Genomic DNA, 20896 nt, shown 5'->3' with positions numbered 1-20896 from the left:
GGGAGCAGAACTCTTTGGCATAAGGATTATTTTGTGCTGATTGTTTTTACAGAAATAGCAAAAGCTCTGAAAATGAATAGACCTTCCTCTTTTGTAAGTTACATTTATTTTTACACTTTCCCAATGCAGAAGTTGTTTTCCCTTAAATAAAGGAGACACTTCACACCCCCAGACCTGGGATCTCAGATCTGTTCCCAACATTTCCATTCAAGTTGTGTATCCAGAAAGACCCAAAAGCAACCTTCCCTCTCTGCATGTTCCTTGTCTGAGTTTCCAGTCAGCCAAACTGTCTTCCACCTGGCTTCTCTCCTTGTGCACTTTGACTCCCAAGTCTTGTGTATCCACTCTTGACCCTCTGGGTTTCAGAAATCTGTGGTCAGGCCTGCTGCCACTGCCCAGGGAAGTAGTTCCTGAAGGGTCAGTTTCAGGATAGCAGAGAGCATGTCTGACCAAAATCATTGTGTGCTCAGCACAGCACTTGTGAGGTCAGCATGTCACTGATGAGTCAGTAAATCAATCCCTTCAACTGCTGTCTTCTGCTTCTGTTGCTGAGGTCGGCTGGCCACCCTGAAGTTCTTGCCCTCTTGGCAACCAAGCACTTGGTGTATTCCTCATCTCCAAGCCCTGGAAAGGGAGCTGTTTGAATCTGTGTTAACATTTTAACAGAGATGCTTCTAAGCCCCTTGCTTTGAGTTGGCCAATAAATTCCTAGTCAAATTTCCAGGGTCAGATTTAGGGTTTGGGGAGATTTGTCAGCAGTGGATAGGGATGTGAGACTTTTTTTTTTTTCCCTCACTCCATGGCTTGTGGGATCTTAGTACCATAACCAAGGATTGAACCTGGGCCCTCAGCAGTGAGAGCACAGAGTCCTAACCACTGGACCACATGGGAATTCCCAGATTAGGAACTCTTAACTCTGAAGGAGCATAAGGTATAGTTTATTCTGGAAGTCAGAGTTCTTCATTCTTTCTTGATGTTTTTGGTCCAGTCAGTGAATTCTTCTGGTCATTTTCTTTGGAGCACATGTCTGTTCAGATGACATTGTTATAGGTACATGATCTTGGTGTATCTGATGACATGGGCAGGGAGTGGGGTTCTGTTACCTGTTGGGCAGACATAAAGATGCAGAACGCTGTAAGGGAGCAGGGCTCTGGATCCTCCCAAGAGACCCCAGCATCCCAGACACTTCACTGCCAAGGGTACTCAACCCAACCTCCCCACTGTGCTTGCTCGTCTGTTTAATCATTTTGACCTTAGAAAAACCATCCCTCAAGCGTAACCCACGTTTATCTTGAATGCTTAATGGACTGAACTTTCCTTCTAACATTCTATCCAAACCAACCTTTCCTATTACTAAGCACAGTGCTTGCCCCATCCTCAATTTTCTGATCTGGTTTGAAGACAAGAAAGGAAGGTATCCCTGCTTCCACCAAGCGTGATCTCTGTAGGAATAAGATTTACAAACTTACTGTGTTGGTAGTAATTTGACTGTGGGGGGAGGTGTAAACTAGATGTAACATAGCTAGATCTTGGAAAAGAAGAAGAATGTTCTCCTGCCTCTAGTTTACAAGTGACTCAAAATAAGCTGGAGTTGTCTCCCCAGCCATCCCTTTCTCCCGGCACAGGCTAAGCTGTGGACCTTTTCCCATGCCCTCAGGCAGGATCCTGCTGATTTTCCCTATCACTCCTACCTGGAAACTCTCTCCTACTCTATTTGTTCCACTTTATCCCCACTTCAACTCCTAAAACACAATTCTCTCCTTTTCCCCACATACTTGTAAACTTAAGCAACGGGAATGGGATACACTGGGTGCCTTTTAGTACCAGGGAAAATGAGATCCCTGGGGCCCAAGAAATTTTAGGTAATCTTGAATAAGAAAAGAGGATGAGACACCTAAGATGAAACTCAGCCCTAAGGGTTCTTACCTTTGGGGGTATGTGCAAAGTGGAATAGATGGTATTTGCTGGGTTTTCCTCTGGAATAACGCTCTGTTAGAAAACAAAGAACAAACAAAAGAAATCATCACCTACACCCTGGGTCCTTGGAAGAAAAGTTATGACCAACCTAGACAGCATATTAAAAAGCAGAAACATTACTTTGCCAACAGAGATCTGTCTAGTCAAAGCTATGGTTTTACCAGTAGTCATGTATGGATGTGAGAGTTGGACTGTGAAGAAGGCTGAGGGCTGAAGAATTGATGCTTTTGAACTGTGGTGTTGGAGAAGACTCTTGAGAGTCCCTTGGACTGCAAGGAGATCCAACCAGTCCATCCTAAAGGAAATCAGTCCTGAATATTCATTGGAAGGACTGATGCTGAAGCTGAAACTCCAATATTTTGGCCACCTGATATGAAGAGCTGACTTATTGGAAAAAACCCTAACACTGGGAAAGATTGGAGGCAGTGCTGGGAGCCAGCGTGAGGAACTCTGCCCATGGCAAAGGTCATGAGGAAGGAGGCTCGGCATACGCAAAGGTGGGATCGAGCCTCAGGAGACCCCCTGTTCCTGAGCATCTACCCCCAAAACCAGAGTCTGCATACATTACAGTTTTATGCTCTCATCTACACCTCTGACTTTACAGGGGGCTGTCCCCCACCACCTCTGTCTCTAATGGAGTTAACTTAGGACTCCAGATAATAAATCTCTTGGGCGTGACAAGGGTGTCTCAGGTCAAATCTCTCTGCTGGCGGACTAGCTTGTGTGACAGGATTATCCACACTCCTGCCACTACACACATGATTGTTTACTACCTCTCAACCATAAACAGCACAGAGAGTTTGGAGTATTTTAAAAGTCTTAATTAGCATAGAGCTTTTCTCATTGTTGAGTCATTGATTGCCACCAGGCCTCCATATCCTTAGGCACCTGGGAGTATGTTAATCAATGTAATTGGAATGTAGAAAAGGAAATATAGTAGTTTTGATGTTAGCAATACTAGACTTTTTAAGTTAATGAATTTTGTTTTATCACTGTACTCCTCTTTCTTTGTTACAAATCATGTCCTTGCTATGTAAAAATGTAACTTTATCACTATCTTAAGACTAAGTAGATCTTAAGGGGAAACAGGTTTTCTTAAATTGAAGAAAGTAGGAAAACCGCTAGACCATTCAGGTATGACATAAATCAAATCCCTTATATTTATACAGTGGAAGTGAGAAATAGATTTCAGGGCCTAGATCTTATAGATAGAGTGCCTGATGAACATGGAATGGGGTTCGTGACATTGTAAAGGAGACAGGGATCAAGACCATCTCCATGGAAAAGAAATGCAAAAAAGCAAAATGGCTGCCTGGGGAGGCCTTACAAATAGCTGTGAAAAGAAGAGAGGCAAAAAGCAAAGGAGAAAAGGAAAGATATAAGCATCTGAATGCAGAGTTTCAAAGAATAGCAAGAAGAGATAAGAAAGCCTTCCTCAGTGATCAATGCAAAGAAATAGAGGAAAAGAACAGAATGGGAAAGACTAGAGATCTCTTCAAAAAAATTAGAGATACCAAGGGAACATTTCATGCAAAGATGGGCTCAATAAAGGGCAAAAATGGCATGGACCTAAGAGAAGCAGAAGATATTAAGAAGAGATGGCAAGAATACGCAGAAGAACTGTACAAAAAAGATCTTCATGACACAGATAATCACGATGGTGTGATCACTAACCTGGAGCCAGACATCCTGGAATGTGAAGTCAAGTGGGCCTTAGGAAGCATCACTATAAACAAAGCTAGTGGGGGTGATGGAATTCCAGTGGAGCTATTTCAAATCCTGAAAGATGATGCTGTGAAAGTGTTGCTCTCAATATGCCAGCAAAGTTGGAAAACTCAGCACTGGCCACAGGACTGGAAAAGGTCAGTTTTCATTCCATTCCCAAAGAAAGGCAATGCCAAAGAATGCTCAAACTACCCCACAATTCCACTCATCTCACATGCTAGTAAAGTAATGCTCAAAATTCTCCAAGCCAGGCTTCAACAATATGTGAACCGTGAACTTCCTGATGTTCAAGCTGGTTTTAGAAAAGGCAGAGGAACCAGAGATCAAATTGCCAGTATCCACTGGATCATGGAAAAAGCAAGAGAGTTCCAGAAAAACATCTATGTCTGCTTTATTGACTATGCCAAAGCCTTTGACTATGTGGGTCACAATAAACTGTGGAAAATTCTGAAAGAGATGGGAATACCAGACCACCTGATCTGCCTCTTGAGAAATCTGTATGCAGGTCAGGAAGCAACAGTTAGAACTGGACATGGAACAACAGACTGGTTCCAAATAGGAAAAGGAGTGCGTCAAGGCTGTATATTGTCACCCTGCTTATTTAACTTCTATGCAGAGTACATCATGAGAAACGCTGGACTGGAAGAAACACAAGCTGGAATCAAGATTGCCAGGAGAAATATCAATAACCTCAGATATGCAACAGATGACACCACCCTCGTGACAGAAAGTGAAGAGGAACTCAAAAGACTCTCGAAAGTGAAAGAGGAGAGTGAAAAATTTGGCTTAAAGCTCAACATTCAGAAGACTAAGATCATGGCATCTAGTCCCATCACTTCATGGGAAATAGACGGGAAACAGTGGAAACAGTGTCAGACTTTATTTTGGGGGCTCCAAAATCACTGCAGATGTTGACTGCAGCCATGAAATTAAAAGACACTTACTACTTGGAAGAAAAGTTATGACCAACCTAGATAGCATATTCAAAAGCAGAGACATTACTTTGCTGACTAAGGTCCATCTAGTCAAGCCTATGGTTTTTCCTGTAGTCATGTATGGATGTGAGAGTTGGACTGTGAAGAAGGCTGAGCACCGAAGAATTGGTGCTTTTGAAGTGTGGTGTTGGAGAAGACTCTTGAGAGTCCCTTGGACTGCAAGGAGATCCAACCAGTCCATTCTGAAGGAGATCAGCCCTGGGATTTGTTTGGAAGGACTGATGCTAAAGCTGAAACTCCAGTAGTTTGGCCACCTCATGACAAGAGTTGACTCATTGGAGAAGACTTTGATGCTGGGAGAGATTGGGGGCAGGAGGAGAAGGGGACGACCGAGGATGAGATGGCTGGATGGCATCACTGACTCGATGGACGTGAGTCCGAGTGGACTCCGGGAGTTGGTGATGGACAGGGAGGCCTGGTGTGCTGCAATTCATGGGGTCACAAAGAGTCGGACATGACTGAGCAACTGAACTGAACTGAACTGAACCTTTATCAATAGAAAGTAAGGTGGGACCATAAAATGTTGATCGGCCTCCAGGCCAGAAGATATTGTGAACAAATGTAAGACCTTTGTAAGAACAAAGATATGCTGATAAGGGTTGGAGCAGCTGACCCTGAGTGACTCTGTTTCTTACATTTATCTCTATGTATAACTAAAAGTATAAAAGTGGACCTGGAAAATAAAGAAACAGGACCAGTTCCTGGAAAGATTGGTTTCCCCCGTGTGGTCTTTTCTCGTTCTCTTCTTTTCTGGCTGAATTCCCATCGGGAGCATGGAGGCTCGCCATGTATACTTACCTGCCCTGGCTTCTAAAACCCACGTGAGAGGGAGCCCAAGGAGGGGCACCCTCCGCTATTCAAGCAGGCACTTGTGGCCTACGTAGATAGTGCAAACCTCTTGTCTCGAGGTTTTATTGGTTTTCCACATAAACCAAGTTATTCAGCCTCTTTTTCTCCACTTATTTTCCTACTACACTATTTCTTTCTAATTTCCATCCATATCTTTAATTAAGCAATTAATTCCTAGGGCGCCGACTCCATCCCCAGTTTGAATTACCCTGGATCCACCGGGGCTGGTCCCCGGCAAGGCAGGAGGAGAAGGGGATGACAGAGGATGAGATGGTTGGATGGCATCACTGACACAATGGACATGAGTTTGAGTAAACTCAGGGAGTTGGTGATGGACAGGTAGGGCTGGAGTGCTGTAGTCCATGGGGTTACAAAGAGATGTACACGACTGAGCAGCTGAACTGAATTGAACTGAACTGAACATGCTGGGTCACATAGACATAGACAAGGCTAAAGAGACATCCAGAATCTGGAGAAGGGAAAGCAGAGGTGGGAAGAGATGGTGAGAGGGAAGAGAGGGTTCTGGAACAGGAACAGGGAGTGAGAAGTATTCTTGCCCATGACTGCCATTGTAATTATTAATGACTTTTTTTCAAGAAGCAACTGCATTATTTTTAAACTGTGTTCTGTTTAAATCACTTAATAAATATGTAAGATAAAGAAGTCCCATGAGCTATGAATCTCCCAAGTGATTAAAGAATAATTTGAAATAATTCTGCTAATATTGCAAACAAACTCAAATCAGAAAGGGATAAAACAATGATGACAACAATAACAAAAGCTCCTTCCAGGGCAGAGAAAGATATCCTGGGTCAGTAAAGTTTATTCTTGAACATCGAGGACAGTGCTGTGGTCTCCAGGGAATGTGTCTTGAGCAGGAGAAGAGGAGCATGTTGGGAAAGTGATCAGTTTTGACAAAAGTCAGGCTGAATGGAGCACATGGAGGTCTCTCCTGTGAGGAAGGAAGGAGCTCTCAGGACATCAACAACTTGGAAAAGGAAACGTAATGACTCCTCTTGGAAAAGTTGTAGATAAGTGTAAGAAGATGCATCCTGATCCAGAGGCATTGACGGATGGAGTGACACGAAGATTTTTGAGGCTGTAAAGTGCTTTAACTCTTTCATTAAGTGGGCCAATGTGGAAACAGCACTATGACCCCTAAGAAGCAAGCCCAGCTTTGGCTACAATGATTGCTCCTAGGGGACCTTTTGAAGCTGTCTATCTAGTTCTTGTCTCAAAACTGCATCTCTCTCTCTCTCTCTCTCTCTCTCTCTCTCTCTCTCTCTCTCTCTCTCCTATAATCAATTAATCAATTTAGCTCTGCTGGATCTTAGTTGTGGCACGCAGGATCTTCATTGCCGGGTGCAAGCTCTCTTAGTTGCAGCATGTGGGGTCCAACTCCCTGACCAGGGATTGAACCTGGGCTTTCTGCTTTCGGAGTGTGGAGTCTTAACCACTGCACCACCAGTTAAGTCCCCAACTTGTCTCATTTTTTGGATTAATTTCAACTTTATCTTGAGATTTTCTTTTCAAAGAGTTTTCTTTGAGTTAACCTTGTGGTCACTGAAGCTTGATGACCCACACGTGGGAAGTCTTGGGTGTGGAACATCTGAGCCCTGCTGGTTCCTTGAATTGCCTCAGAGGAAAAAGCATCTCTGAAGCCCATCTTCTGACACCATAACTAAAATATCATGTTAAAATCACATTTCTATATCCTCCGTCCTATACAAAAGGAATCAGGCCTGTTCAGTGGCCATTGTGCCGGGGCCAGGGTGGGGGGTGGGGGTGGGGCGGAGAGGGGTGATTCCATGGATCACAGTGTTAGCATTCCTGGCTGAGTCAAACCAAAGGCCATCAATTCCTGCACAGGAAAGAATCCATAAACATAGAAGAGATAAAGTGCATTGGGTTTCAAGGGTTACACATTCTTATTTTTCATGCTGCCCTTGGAAAAAGCTCAACTAAACAAAGGAGGGACTCAGAGGAGAATCAGGCCCCAGAAAAAATGGGAAATAACTCACATTAAAATTAGAGATTGTATCATACTCGGGCATCTCTTCAGAAATGGGAGGGAAGTGAAGAGTTTCCTGATGAGTGTCCAGTTCCTTCTTCTCTTCAATGATCTCTGAAACTAAGTTGAGAGAGAATCAGAGCTGATCCTCTTTCCACTAGCCACCCCTATTGGTCCACCATCCTATTTGAATAACCCACTTAGGGTGATTATCAAGCATCCTGATTTTCCTATAACTGAAGGGTTTTCCAGAACATGAGACTTTCAATGCCAAACCCAGGAAAACTCCAAGATGAACTAGTAACCCTCATCACTTTGCTTCCCAAACTCTAAATAGGAAGCAGAGGAGATCATAAATTCTTCCTCAGTGTTTCCAGGAGGGAAAGAAGATCTCAGTGTCTGCAGTTCATTCCTAACCAATGCTTAGGTCCCTCCCTGATACCCTGAGTGGACGGTATCAGTGGGAACCCAAAAAGACAAATCAGCAGGGTTTAGGGACATGGGGTATAGCATGCAGAAAGACAGACAATGCCTTCTCCAAGAGGAATGTATCTAAACTGAGGTGGGGAGGAAAGAGAAATCTCTGGAGTTGATCCAGTGGAGGGAATTGGGATGGGTGGGGGCTCTGACAGGGATGGGCTGACTGGAGTGTGCTGGTCTGTGGCCCTCAGTGTTGGAGGCCATGGCCTCCCAGTCAGGGTAGCAGAGTCAGCTGTGTGGGGCCTGTGTCAGCAGAAGGGCTACACTAGCAAGTCCCTCTGGGGGGAAGGAGAAGGCAGGCACTGGAGAAGGGACTGAGAAGACCTTGGTCTCAGGATAGAAATTAAAGTATTCTCTCCACTCCAGAACCAAGTGCCAATGGATGGTGCTGTCCTTTAGGACAGATGTGGCTTCTTCATTTCTGCATCCTTAGTGCCAGGCACGAAGCTTGGCACACAGTCCAACATATGCTTGTTAAATGAATGAGGGAAAAGATTGAGGTAAACAGTACATACTCTACCTTTTTTCCTTTCTCTTCGTATGATGAAAATAATTAACACCAGCGTGAGGGAACAGAGCAGGAAGAATGACAACAGGACGTAGAGGATCACATAGGGAGTCTGGCCCCCAGCAGCACCTTTAGAAAGAGAATGGGTGGGGGCACAGGGCAAGGAGAAGAGTCAGCTAGGGAAAATGGCACAGCTTTTGGAGCAATTGCAACCTCCCTCCCAGTCTGATGATTTCCCCAGGGCTTCTAGTTTTCACAAAAGGTTTGTTCACATGGGAACCAGGAGTAGAAGATATAGGTCTTAAGAACAGGGGCTCCTGGAGAAACAGGAGAGACAGTCACCTTCACAGAGATTCTGGGCAAAGATAGGGTTTGAGGAGTTGCTGCTGATGGGGTTACTGGCCATGCAGATGAAGGTCATGTCACTTTTCTCCCACCTCCAGGATATGGGAAGGATGGAGCCCCTGTGGGATTCATTGGTTGCCTGGTCCAGAGACTTCCAGCTGTAAGTTACATCCTCTTCTCCATGTTCCATGGAACATGTGAGATTGGTTACACAGGTGCCATTCTTATTCTCCTGCAGACCTATGATGACTTTGGGCTTTGACAGGTACTCTGTAAGAGAAATAGACAACCGAATAGACATCCAGTCTTTGTTTGAACAGCTTCAATATCAGGGAGTTCACCACTTTATGAAGGCAGTCATCCACCTTTGGACCTGATTCTGCTCACCATAGACATGCAGCTCATACTCTTGGGTGAGGGGATCCTGGAGGGTTGAGTTGTGTATCTCCACACGGTAGACACCTGAGTCATTCTTCGTCAGTCTGCTGAGCTTCAGGGAGTAGCCTTCATGTGTAAAATTCACTCTTTCCGTGTTACGCTTTTGGGTCACTATGATAAGGGCGTTTTTGTCTGCCGTTTTTGGCTGTATGGTGACGAGAGTGGTTGAATTGAAGACCCAGATAATGCTGTCAACTAGATTTACTGAGAGATTCAGAGGGAAAATCACAGACCCACCAATGGCACCAACCAGCTTCTTTGGGATTCCAGAGGCTGCTGGCCCTGCAAAACAGAGAACCATAAAGTAAACCTGAGTCCCTGCCTTTGCCACCAATTACTCACTCCCTTTGGGTCTTGGAAAGGTCCCAAGAAAGCCTTTCAGTCTAACCTAACCAGCCCCAGGAAACCTTTTGGGACCTCCTCACACAAAGACATTGAGGTCAGAACTCGCTGCCTGAAAGGGGTGATGGCAGGTAAATCCACCCCATTTCCAGAGACCTCTGGTTGAAGAGACCAAGCTCTGAGGCACACCATGAAACCCAGCTCCAGCCTTGACAAGTTCCTGTAGAGGGACAAGTAGGGAGGTTACTGTTTAAGCTCCACTTAGGACTTCCAAGATACTCCTGGGAGAGCCAATTTTGATGCAGATGAGGAAGGTAGCAGCCTATGTGACCTGGGGCAGAGGTTCTCAAGTACAAGCCAGAGCATTGAGAAAAAAGCTATAAGTTCTTAAAGACAATGGTAACATAGAATTTTGAGGATGATTTATTTTTCTATTTTTTAAAATTAATAATTTTTTTATTGAAGGATAACTGCTTTACAGAATTTTGCTATTTTCTGTCAGACCTCAACATGAATTAGCCATAGGTATACATATATCCCCTCCCTTTTGGAGCTCCCTCTCATCTCACTCCCCATCCCACCCCTCTAGGTTGATAACAGAGCCCCTGTTTGAGTTTCCTGAGCCATACAGCAAATTCCCATTAGCTATCTATTTTACATATGGTAATATCACCTCACACCAGTCAGAATGGCCATCATCAAATAGTCTACAAACAACAAATGCTGGAGAAGGTGTGGAGAAAAGGGAATGCTCTTGCACTGCTGGGAATGTAAATTGATACAGCCCCTATGGAAGACTCTATGGAGATTCTTTAAAAAACTAGGAATAAAACCACCATATGACCCAGGATTCCCACGCCTACGCCTATACCTTGAGGAAATCAAAATTGAAAAAGACACTTGTATCCCATTGTTCACTGAAGCACTATTTACAATAGCTAGAACATGGAAGCAACCTAGATGTCCATCAACAGATGAATCGATAAAGAAGTTGTGGTCTATATACACAATGGAATATTTTTCTATTTTATAATAGAATGGAGGGAATTCAAGATCATGCCCAAATGAGGTTCTCATTCACTTGAGTTCCAGTATCCAGTTCCAGTTTCTTGAGTGAAAAGGAAAAAAATGAGTGACTGGGAGCTCTGGAATATGCCCAGGCTACCTTGTAATGCTTACTCTGGACTATTGGGAATTATAGTAGGGTTTTAATGCCCACTGTTTCCCCAATTTTTATTTCACTGCAATATTAATTCACCTCAAAAACCATGACTTGCAAACAACCATCACTGATTTTTTGTCTCCAGGTGAAAAATAGCTAAGAATGGCTGCTGAAAAAGCTTCCAGAAGTGGTCAAGTGAGTATTTCTAGTAAACAAGTATGAGGAATAAGTCACCTTCTACCTATTAAGATCTGAAGGTTGGCCTCTGGATATAGCAGTGAGGGAACTTACATAAGGACTAGCGGTTTGAAAGCCCCCATTCTGATCTCATGTAACCCAAACCAATGCTTAGAGGAAGAATTTTTTTTTTTCCCCAGTCTCATTTTACAGACCAGGAACCACAGCCACAATGAAGTTAAGCGACTTACTGAAATACATGGTAAGAGGCAGACACTACCTCAGTAATCATAGGGTTAAGACCTTACAGAGCATATTTTACAAATGAGAAAACTCAATAGTGGAAGTTATTCAAGGTTCAGAAATAGTGGAAAAACTAAAACCAGAACCAAAATCTTCTCCTTAAAGATGTTCTCTGTGAAAGTAAAAACCCAAAGTTATTTTTCCTTCCTAGTTGGTCATTCTTCCATAAAATATTAAAATTTATATTTTGTGCTGTGTTGGTATAAAAATGAATGTAACACCTGTTAGATTTATTACTACATAGTCATTATTATTGCAATATTTTTTCTTCAGGTTTTAAAAAAATATCAAAATGAAAACTAATGTGGGTCCCAGGCACGGTGCCTAATTGGGCCTGTGTGATTGACCAAGCATTCAGGTTCTTTTTTGTTTCACAGCTAGATCTCCTGCCAGAGTATTTTCTACCACCTCAGCACTCATGTGACTCATAACTCTCCCAGTAAAACACAAATTCCTGCAACTGGCTTATTCCGATATCTAAAATCACGAAAGCCTGAAAGTGAAAGTGTTAGTTGCTCAGTCATGTCTGACTGTTTGCTACCCCATGGACTATAGCCTGCCAGGCTTCTCTGTCCATGGGATTCTCCAGGCAAGAATACTGGAGTGGGTAGCCATTCCCTTCTCCAGGAGATCTTCCCAACATAAGGATCAAACCCAGGTCTCCCATATTGCAGGCAAATTCTTTACCATCTGAGATACCAAAAGAAGATTTTTATCTAAAATTATAGTTCCTATTAACACTCAACTACTCTGCTGTTGCTGCTGCTAAGTCGCTCAGTCATGTCCGACTCTGTGCGACCCCATAGATGGCAGCCCATCAGGCTCTACCGTCCCTGGGATTCTCCAGGCAAGAACACTGGAGTGGGTTGCCATTTCCTTCTCCAATGCATGAAAGTGGAAAGTGAAGTTGCTCAGTCGTGTCCAACTCTTAGCGACCCCATGGACTGCAGCCTACCAGGCTCCTCCATCCATAGGATTCTCCAGGCAAGAGTACTGGAGTGGGGTACCATTGCCTTCTCCAACTCAACTACCCTAGAAAGTATTATTCCCAAGTAACTATATTGCTGTTACTAAGGGTTTATTCTATGTCAAATGGTGTTTTTTTTTTTTTTTTGGTAAATATTATACCTGTGACTTAGAGCAATCCTGAAAATTAGTTTTGATCCTTTTATCAGGGATCTGCAACCTTATAGGCCATGGGCCAAATCTGGTCTGCCCCTGTTTTGAAAATAAAGTTTTATTGGAACTCCATAGCAGCAGTCTATGACTGCTTTTCCACTACAAAGGTTGAATTGGATAGTTGTGATAAAAATCATACTGCCTGCAAAACTTAAAATATTTACTATTTGGCCCTTCATAGCAAAAGTTTGTAAACTGGATTTGATTCAAAAAAAAAAAAAAACAACAAAACCTCAAGTAACTTGTCCAAGAACACAAAGCTAGCAGGTGATAATTTGAGGGTTTAACCCAATGTCATTCCATCCCTGGAGCCTGAACTCTTTACACTACAGCTCAGTTTGAAGGTCCCTTGGCATTTGTTACAGCTCCAGGCCTTTCCATTACTCCCCATCCTCAGTTCCCTCAAGGGTTTAGGTGTCCACTCTGAAGCCCAGGGGCCTCATTGAATCCCAGTTTCCCATTCAAGTCCTTTCTTGATCTTCCTTCAGGGGCAAGCAGTTCTATCAATGCCCCAGAGTAAGGGAATCTGTTGCTACCAAATGTTGACCTAGTCCTCTGATTACAGGTCTTGGATCTTGACCAACTTATTTGTTAAATTTATCTCTGCAAGAACTGGTTTCTCTTCCTGGGTGAATGATCTTTAGGAGTTGGTTTTTGTTTTCAAACATTTTCCTCTCTATAATTTATCAGTCAGTGGATAGATACTTTGGATCACTCAAGCCTTTGTCAAATCACCTTGTTAACCAGACTTTTTTTTTTAATTGCCTCCTTGCTTCTCTAATACTAAGGGAAAGATGATTTTTCATTGCATTCTCTTTGGTCATCTCATGAGGTGTCAGAATAGTCCCAGTAAATATTACAGACAAAAATTACTTTTATTTTGAATTTTTGATTTATCGATGAATGCATTCGTTCTTTTACTTCAATCGCAAGATGGAAGGGGTGAGTATTTTGAAGTCAAGTAAAGACTGGCTATGACTTGCCGCTAAGTAGGTGATTTTCCCAGATTAGGGCTCATTTCAGTATATATTTTTTTCACTTGAGATGTTGGGGGGATGTTTAAGTTGGGGAGGTGATAAAACTGTAAGAGTGTGACTTTAGTGGTTTAGCACTCATGCAGCACTTAAGCCAAGAGTAAATAATTGTTCTTTTTATGTCTCTACATATGTAGTTCTATCTCCCCAGGGTACATTTTAAGAAATGTGATTATTGTGAAGATATGAAAAATGTCTTCAAATTCAATTGTTCCTTGTTAGAATGAAACTGGAGGGCAAGACAGTGCAAATTGCCAGCGGGAACCTAGATGGAGGACATTGTTCTGTCTTTATTGTATCTTCAGGATGAGAAGAAGCATCATAAAGGAGGAAGGTGGTTCCATGCCATTCCCATATGTGAGCTCAGAGGTTAGGGGGCTGGACTGGCGAATCCTAACCAATTTTGCTTCCTCTTCCCAGTTGACTGTTTCTTGATCCAGAAACAAGACACTTCTCTTCTCAGGTGTTAAGACAAAACTAAAGCTTCCCTTTCTTGGATGGCTTCCCCACCTTCAGTGTGTGGCCCTCTGTAGGGTTTTACCACATCTAGGTAGGTCATGCTCTGCTCATTCAGTCATTCCTTCTTTTAACAAGAGTTTGTTTAGCTCCATATTTTGGCCAGATATGTTTAGGAACTGGAGGGTATAAATGGGGAGCAAAATAATCATGATCCTTGCACTCATGGAGCTGGAAGAGAGTCATTAAATAAGTAACAACATGTGTTGTGAAACGAGAAGTGACAGGTACTTAGGGAACACACCGTGGGGGATGGGGGATGTAACATGTGTGATCAGAAGAGCCTAGAGAATGGGTGGCTATTTCCGTTTATCTACAAGGCCTGGAGGTTTGGGCCCCGTGAGATTCCCACCTGGATCAGTGCAGTGAATACTGTAACTTTCCTCCTCTGCATCCATTTCATTCCCTCCTCATTTTGTAGCAGCAAAATGGTTTGGATAAGACTGACAGGCACTCAACTCAAGTAGTAGCCTTCCTCTGGCATTAGTTCAGGGGCATCACACATCCCAGGTTGATTGTATCTAGAGAAGCCCAGGATTTTTGCTCCTAGGCAAGCAAAAGTTGATGCTGTGGGATGATATGAAGCCTTGGATGGCCACTCACTTAACCACCAGACAAGCAACCAAGACTCCCCCCTCAGCTGACCCCCCGTTTATGTCCTAACTCATGCTTTTGTTGGTGCTTTATCCTTTTCTCTGTCCATCAAAATCATATTTAATACTCATAAAGCCTACTTCAAAGCCCTTCCCTGAGAAAGTCTTCAACTCTTTCTCACACTTAACCCCTTGAAATTCCACCAGGATTGTCATTTTATTTTCCACTTTAAATTTCCCAGAAGGAGCTATTCCCCTGGTAGTTGACTAGACATACCATTTTGCTGTGAGTTAGGAGATGACTGATCTACAGGCATTAGGTTCCAGATCCCGTGGTGATGGGGTCTGGGATCTCATCCAGGGATGAGTGGAGATGACCTCTCCTCTCAGGCAGCTTGGAGCAGTGTAAAAAAGAACTCTGAGCTAACTGGGTGTCAGGAGACTTGAGTTCCATTCTGGTTTCTCTGTGGCAATAACTCCAGCAATGAATACTTGGTATAATGAGTACTTTCTTGATCCTCAAAGCAACTCTGTGTGATAGAGGTTAAACTGCACTTTATAGATAAAGAAACTGGGGCTCCAAGATGCTGAGTCACTTTCCCAAGACCCCAAACTGGAAAGTGGCAGATGTGACAAGAGGAGATAGTTTGTTCCTCGGCCTCCTCTAAAGACCCTCATTCTTTCCGCTTCTGCCTCCCACTACTGCTTTGAGTTTCAGTATTCTAAAGGCTCATAGGAGAAAAGGCATAACCTTTATTCACCAGAATTTGGGTGAGGGTGAAGGGTGAATACAGATGTGAAGGCTGTTCTTGAGAAGCACAAAGCAGTCTGAACTATGGTGGGGGGCCCAGGGGAAACAGGCAGTAGTGGTATAAGAAACAGGCTTTGAGAACGCTTCCTATTTTTTGGTTTCATTTCTACAAGAATGGCTAAAAGTGAGATTTCCCCAAACCTCTTTTGGGTGGCTTCTCACAAGTTAAGCTTCTTATAAGATGGTCTGGACCCTAATGCATACACATCAGTCACTGGCTAATGCACAACAAAAGAGTATGTCCAGCCATCTCACAGGGAGATAGCTCCTACAGTGAGCATTCCCACCTACTTTTGGAAGTGGAGGGAGCTGGGAGAGAAGACCTTTTGCTTTCTGCCATGGCCAAGATATTTTTTGCACCAGGAGAGTCAACCCAAAGATGCTCTTCATAACAAGGAGGCACCATAGCTCCTCCCCTTTGCCACATGATTTTCCTGTGAGTTGTCACCTCCCAAACCTTCCTTCTTGTTTTTCTCATCTTGTCTTTTTCAACACCTCCCCAATACCATCTCACCCACTTTTTTAAATTTCATTTTATTAACTTTCTCCTCAACACTACTGTATAATAGAATCACCATAAAATTGTGCCCATTTTCCAGATAAGAATACTGAGGCTGCAAGAGTTACTCCTTAGCCCCTCTGAATTTGGCTAGGGTGATTCTTGGTTGGTGCATCCACATTCTGACAATGGAGTTACCTATTCTTCTTGGGCATTGCCAGCACCTACCTTGGCTTCATGTACCTGGAGAGGGAAGGAATCCCTGGGGAAGATTCAGCTCAAGTACACGTTTATCAAGCACTTTTCCTCGGAGTACAGTGTTAGCCAGTTAGTTTGCTGTGATGAAATGAGCACTAGCTTTGGAAACAGTCTCTGCTCTACCTCCTCTTGCCTAAGACATTAGACCTCTCAGAGCCTACATTTTGGGGATAATAATATCTATCTTGTAAACTTGTGAGGAAATTGTATGAGAAATGCCTTGTGTAATAGGAGCTTAATAAATGGTGATTTATTATTATATTGTTTTGCATTTGATATCTCATTTAAAACATCACAATAATTTGCAAGTTAGGTTTCATTTTCTGTTACATATTTGTAAGCAAAAAGTTTCAGAGGCCAAGAAACCTATTCACAATAATATAGTTACTATCAAACTCAGGACTCCTTGTCCAGGGCAGCACTGCTTCCATGGTCCTACTTCCTGGAAGCTCTAGAACAATCTTGGATTGTCCTTTCAATCACAGGAGGTATAGCATGTAGGCTGCCACAGTCTCTTGGAGCAGGGCTCACACTTGCAACCCGCTGCCCCAGGTCAGGTTTCAAGTGAGCACCTGGGTTGTGAAAAGTCCTGCCATGTTTCCCCCCATGTCACCATCCCCAAGTTCCACTTCTGATCACCACTTCTGTTCAGGAGTGGTTTTTAAAGTGGGGCTCTATACCAGGACCAGGTGCTTCCTAAAAATGGAAACTTCTAATGAACTCAAGGAGGGCAAGAGTCTGTTGATGCTTCAAGAGGTCTGGTGGTGGGGAGGAAAGGATTGGTTTTCTAAGCAGAGACTGATTGCATTGCTTGGGTTAAGAGAGAAAATTCAAATGTTCTCTGTCATTAAAATGATTGTTAAATGCATAATCATTTAAAATACTTTTCTGAATAACATATATTTATATTGACGTAAATATGAAACATGGGCTTCCCTGGTGGCTCAGTGGCAAAGAAACTGCCTGCCAGTGCAACAGATGCAGGTTAGATCCTTGGGTCAGGAAGATGCCCTGGAGACAGAAATGGCAGCCTACTCCAGTATTCTTGCCTGGGAAATACCATGGACAGAGGAGCATGGCAGGCTACAGCCCATGTGATCACAAAACAGTTGGACATGACTTAGCGAATAAACAACAATGAAAATATAAAGCATAGAAATATATGTATAAATGTTATAAATATATTTAAATAAAAATATTTAAAATACATATTTGTAAGTAAAGAAATATACACTTGTACCATCTCACCATCTCATTTGGTTTTTAAAATTACTCTCACAATGAGGGAGAGCTGAGGTCTGGAGAAGATGACATTCTTCATCTAATACATGGCAGACTCCAGGTTAAAACACAGGTCTTCCTGATACCCAACACCACTTCTCTCAACCCTTCCTTCCCTGGGACAGTCAGAAGAGCAGTCAACCCCCAAAGTCATCCCTTCTCCTATCCCTCCAGTCTCTTTCAGCCCTGGGTGATTCAGATACCACAGGAAACAAAAAGCAATATTACGTGAGTGACAGAGCCTGCTGAGTTGAGCCAGAGGTCCAGAGTGGAGCCAGGAGCCTGGAGCTACACCCAGGATGGGGTGGACAGTCAGAAAAATAAGAAAATCTTGTTGCACTCACCTGTGAGCTGGCAGAGGAGAAAGATAAAGCATGCTGGGACGCCAAGCATGTTGCTCTCTGAATGTTAGTGACTGAAACAAAACCATCACTGAAACAAACTACTTCCTGTCTGTAGTGCTTATATCTCTTCCCCTGTTGGAAAGTGGGGTCATGGGATAATGAGTCACTTTAGTGACTCTTTCTCACTATGTTCACAAGGAATGACTAAATCACTAATGATTAAAGCTATATGGTCAGCTCTTTCTGCTGTAACATAGGACCTCTCAGAGATTTAGAAGAGAGAACATGGAAGGAAATAGAAGGTTATATGGAGAATGAGAGAGTTGCACTGGAGATAATACTAATATCTCTTGAGCTTTTCAGAGTACCAGGAGTACCTGAATTCTTTTATGTATTCCTCATAACAATCTTGTGAGTAAAATACTTCCATAACCCCTAGTTTTACAGATGAGAAAATGAAGGCTTACAGTATATTACAGCAAAATCAAGTAGTTCTTTAATCAAAAGATATCATTATAATAGTAAAAAGAAAAGCCATGTGGTGGTAGAAGATATTTGTGTTCAGTTGAGTTCAGTTCAGTCGTTCAGTCGTGTTTGACTCTGTGCAACCCCGTGAATTGCAGCATGCCAGGCCTCCCTGTCCATCACCAACTCCCGGAGTTCACTGAAACTCATGTCCATCGAGTCGGTGATGCCATCCAGCCATCTCATCCTTTGTCATTTTCTTCTCCTCCTGCCCCCAATCCCTCCCAGCATCAGGGTCTTTTCCAATGAGGTAACTCTTCGCATCAGGTGGCCAAAGTATTGGAGTTTCAGTTTTAGCATCAATCCTTCCAAAGAACACCCAGGACTGATCTCCTTCAGAATGGACTGGTTGGATCTCCTTGCAGTCCAAGGGGCTCTCAAGAGTCTTCTCCAACACCACACTTCAAATGCATCAAATCTTCAGTGCTCAGCCTTCTCCACAGTCCAACTCTTACATCCATACATGACCACAGGAAAAACCATAGCCTTGACTAGACGGACCTTTGTTGGCAAGTAATGTCTCTCCTTTTGAATATTCTATCTAGGTTGGTCATAACTTTCCTCCCAAGGAGTAAGCGTCTTTTAATTTCATGGCTGCAATCAACATCTGCAGTGATTTTGGAGGCCCCCCAGATAAAGTCTGACACTGTTTCCACTGTTTCCCCATCTATTTCCCATGAAGTGATGGGACCAGATGCCATGATCTTAGTCTTCTGAATGTTGAGCTTTAAGCCAACTTTTCGCTCTCCTCTTTCACGTTCATCAAGAGGCTTTTAGTTCCTCTTCACTTTCTGCCATAAGGGTGATGTCATCTGCATATCTGAGGTTTTGATATTTCTCCCAGCAATCTTGATTCCAGCTTGTGCTTCTTCCAGCCCACCGTTTCTCATGATGTACTCTGCATATAAGTTAAATAAGCAGGGTGACAATATACAGCCTTGACGTACTCCTTTTGCTATTTGGAACCAGTCTGTTGTTCCATGTCCAGTTCTAACTGTTGCTTCCTGACCTGCATATAGGTTTCTTAAAAGGCAGGTCAGCTGGTCTGGTATTCCCATCTCTTCCAGAATTTTCCACAGTTTATTGTGATCCACACAGTCAAAGGCTTTGGCATAGTTAATAAAGGAGAAATAGATGTTTTTCTGGAACTCTCTTGCTTTTTCAATGATCCAGTGAATGTTGGCAATTTGATTTTTGTTCCTCTGTGCTGCACTCAATATGCCAGCAAGTTTGGAAAACTCAGCAGTGGCCACAGGACTGGAAAATGTCAGTTTTCATTCCAATCCCAAAGAAAGGCATTGCCAAAGAATACTCAAACTACCGCACAATTGCACTCAATCACACGCTAGTAAACTAATGCTCAAAATTCTCCAAACCAGGTTTCAGCAATATGTGAACTGTGAACTTCCAGATGTTCAAGCTGGTTTTAGAAAAGGCAGAGGAACCAGAGATCAAGTTGCCAACATCTACTGGATCATCAAAAAAGCAAGAGAGTTCCAGAATACTTGTATTCTATAAGGGTCTCGTATCCGTAACACATGGTTGTCCCACTGTTCCAACACCATTTATTGAAAAGACTGTCCTTTCTGTATTGATTTGTTTTTACACCTCTTTCAAAAAGCAGCTAATCATACCTGTGTGTGTATATTTCAGGGTTCACTATTCCATTCCATTGGTTTATATAACGTAGTTATTGATTTATCATGGCTTAAATCTGCGATTTTACTCTTTGCTTCTGGTTTCTTCTGATTTTTTTGTTCTGTTTTGCTTTCTTGGCCATTCTATAGGTTACTTAAATTTAAAAAAAATCCATTTTGATTTGAAACTAAGATCATGGCATCTGGTCCCATCACTTCATGGGAAATGGATAGGGAAACAGTGGAAACAGCATCAGACATTATTTTGGGGGGCTCCAAAATCACTGCAGATGGTGATTGCAGCCATGAAATTAAAAGACGCTTACTCCTTGGAAGGAAAGTTATGACCAACCTAGATAGTATATTGAGAAGCAGAGACATTACGTGGCCAACAAAGGTCTGTCTAGTCAAAGCTATGGTTTTTCCAGTAGTCATGTATGGATGTGAGAGTTGGACTGTGAAGAAAGCTGAGCGCTGAAGAATTGATGCTTTTGAAGTGTGGTGTTGGAGAAGACTCTTGAGAGCCCCTTGGACTGCAAGGGGATCCAACCAGTCCATCCTAAAGGAGACCAGTCCTGGGTGTTCATTGGAAGGATTGATGCTAAAGCTGAAACTCCAATACTTTGGCCACCTGATGCGAAGAGTTGCCTCATTGGAAAAGACTCTGATGCTGGGAGGGATTGGGAGCAGGAGGAGAAGGGGACAACAGAGGATGAGATAGCTTGATGGCATCACCAACTCAATGGACATGAGTGTGAGTGAACTCCGGGAGTTGGTGATGGACAGGGAGGCCTGGCATGCTGCAATTCACGGGGTTGCACAGAGTCGAACACGACTGAATGACTGAACTGAACTGAACTGATAGTGTGTGTTGAATGTATCTCAATAGATTTTTAAATGACTGCTT

At 43.0% G+C, this 20896-nt stretch overlaps 1 protein-coding gene across 2 annotated transcripts; it reads right to left on the bottom strand.

Annotated features, from left to right (window-relative positions):
• Positions 1-87: 87 nt before the first annotated feature.
• SLAMF7 (SLAM family member 7) lies at positions 88-17922 on the bottom strand. Of its 2 annotated transcripts, XM_012184491.3 has the most exons (7): positions 17828-17922; positions 9278-9610; positions 8888-9160; positions 8558-8674; positions 7568-7677; positions 1927-1989; positions 88-1103 (listed from the first exon to the last, which is right to left on the bottom strand). In XM_012184491.3, the coding sequence occupies exons 1-7, from the start codon at positions 17874-17876 to the stop codon at positions 1032-1034; spliced, it is 1017 nt and encodes a 338-aa protein (XP_012039881.2). In that variant the 5' UTR covers positions 17877-17922; the 3' UTR covers positions 88-1031. The 2 variants fall into 2 exon arrangements, with proteins under 2 accessions (XP_012039881.2, XP_012039887.2); XM_012184497.3 differs by lacking the exons at positions 88-1103; positions 1927-1989 and adding an exon at positions 6329-7407.
• Between the last annotated feature and the right edge of the window lie 2974 nt (positions 17923-20896).

Source organism: Ovis aries, chromosome 1 (assembly GCF_016772045.2).
Source record: "Ovis aries strain OAR_USU_Benz2616 breed Rambouillet chromosome 1, ARS-UI_Ramb_v3.0, whole genome shotgun sequence".
Lineage (NCBI taxonomy): Eukaryota > Metazoa > Chordata > Mammalia > Artiodactyla > Bovidae > Ovis > Ovis aries.
Note: the sequence above shows the minus strand (reverse complement) of the source record. Positions and strands in the feature narration are given on the sequence as shown.

Coding starts and splice junctions, on each gene's coding strand:
- SLAMF7 (XM_012184491.3), bottom strand. CDS start 17,876: ATGCTTGGCGTCCCAGCATGCTTTATCTTTCTCCTCTGCCAGCTCACA. Junction 8,675..8,887: donor TGCCCAGAATCTCTGTGAAG/GTGACTGTCTCT, acceptor CTCTTTCTAAAG/GTGCTGCTGGGGGCCAGACT. Junction 7,678..8,557: donor ACGAAGAGAAAGGAAAAAAG/GTAGAGTATGTA, acceptor CTCTCAACTTAG/TTTCAGAGATCATTGAAGAG.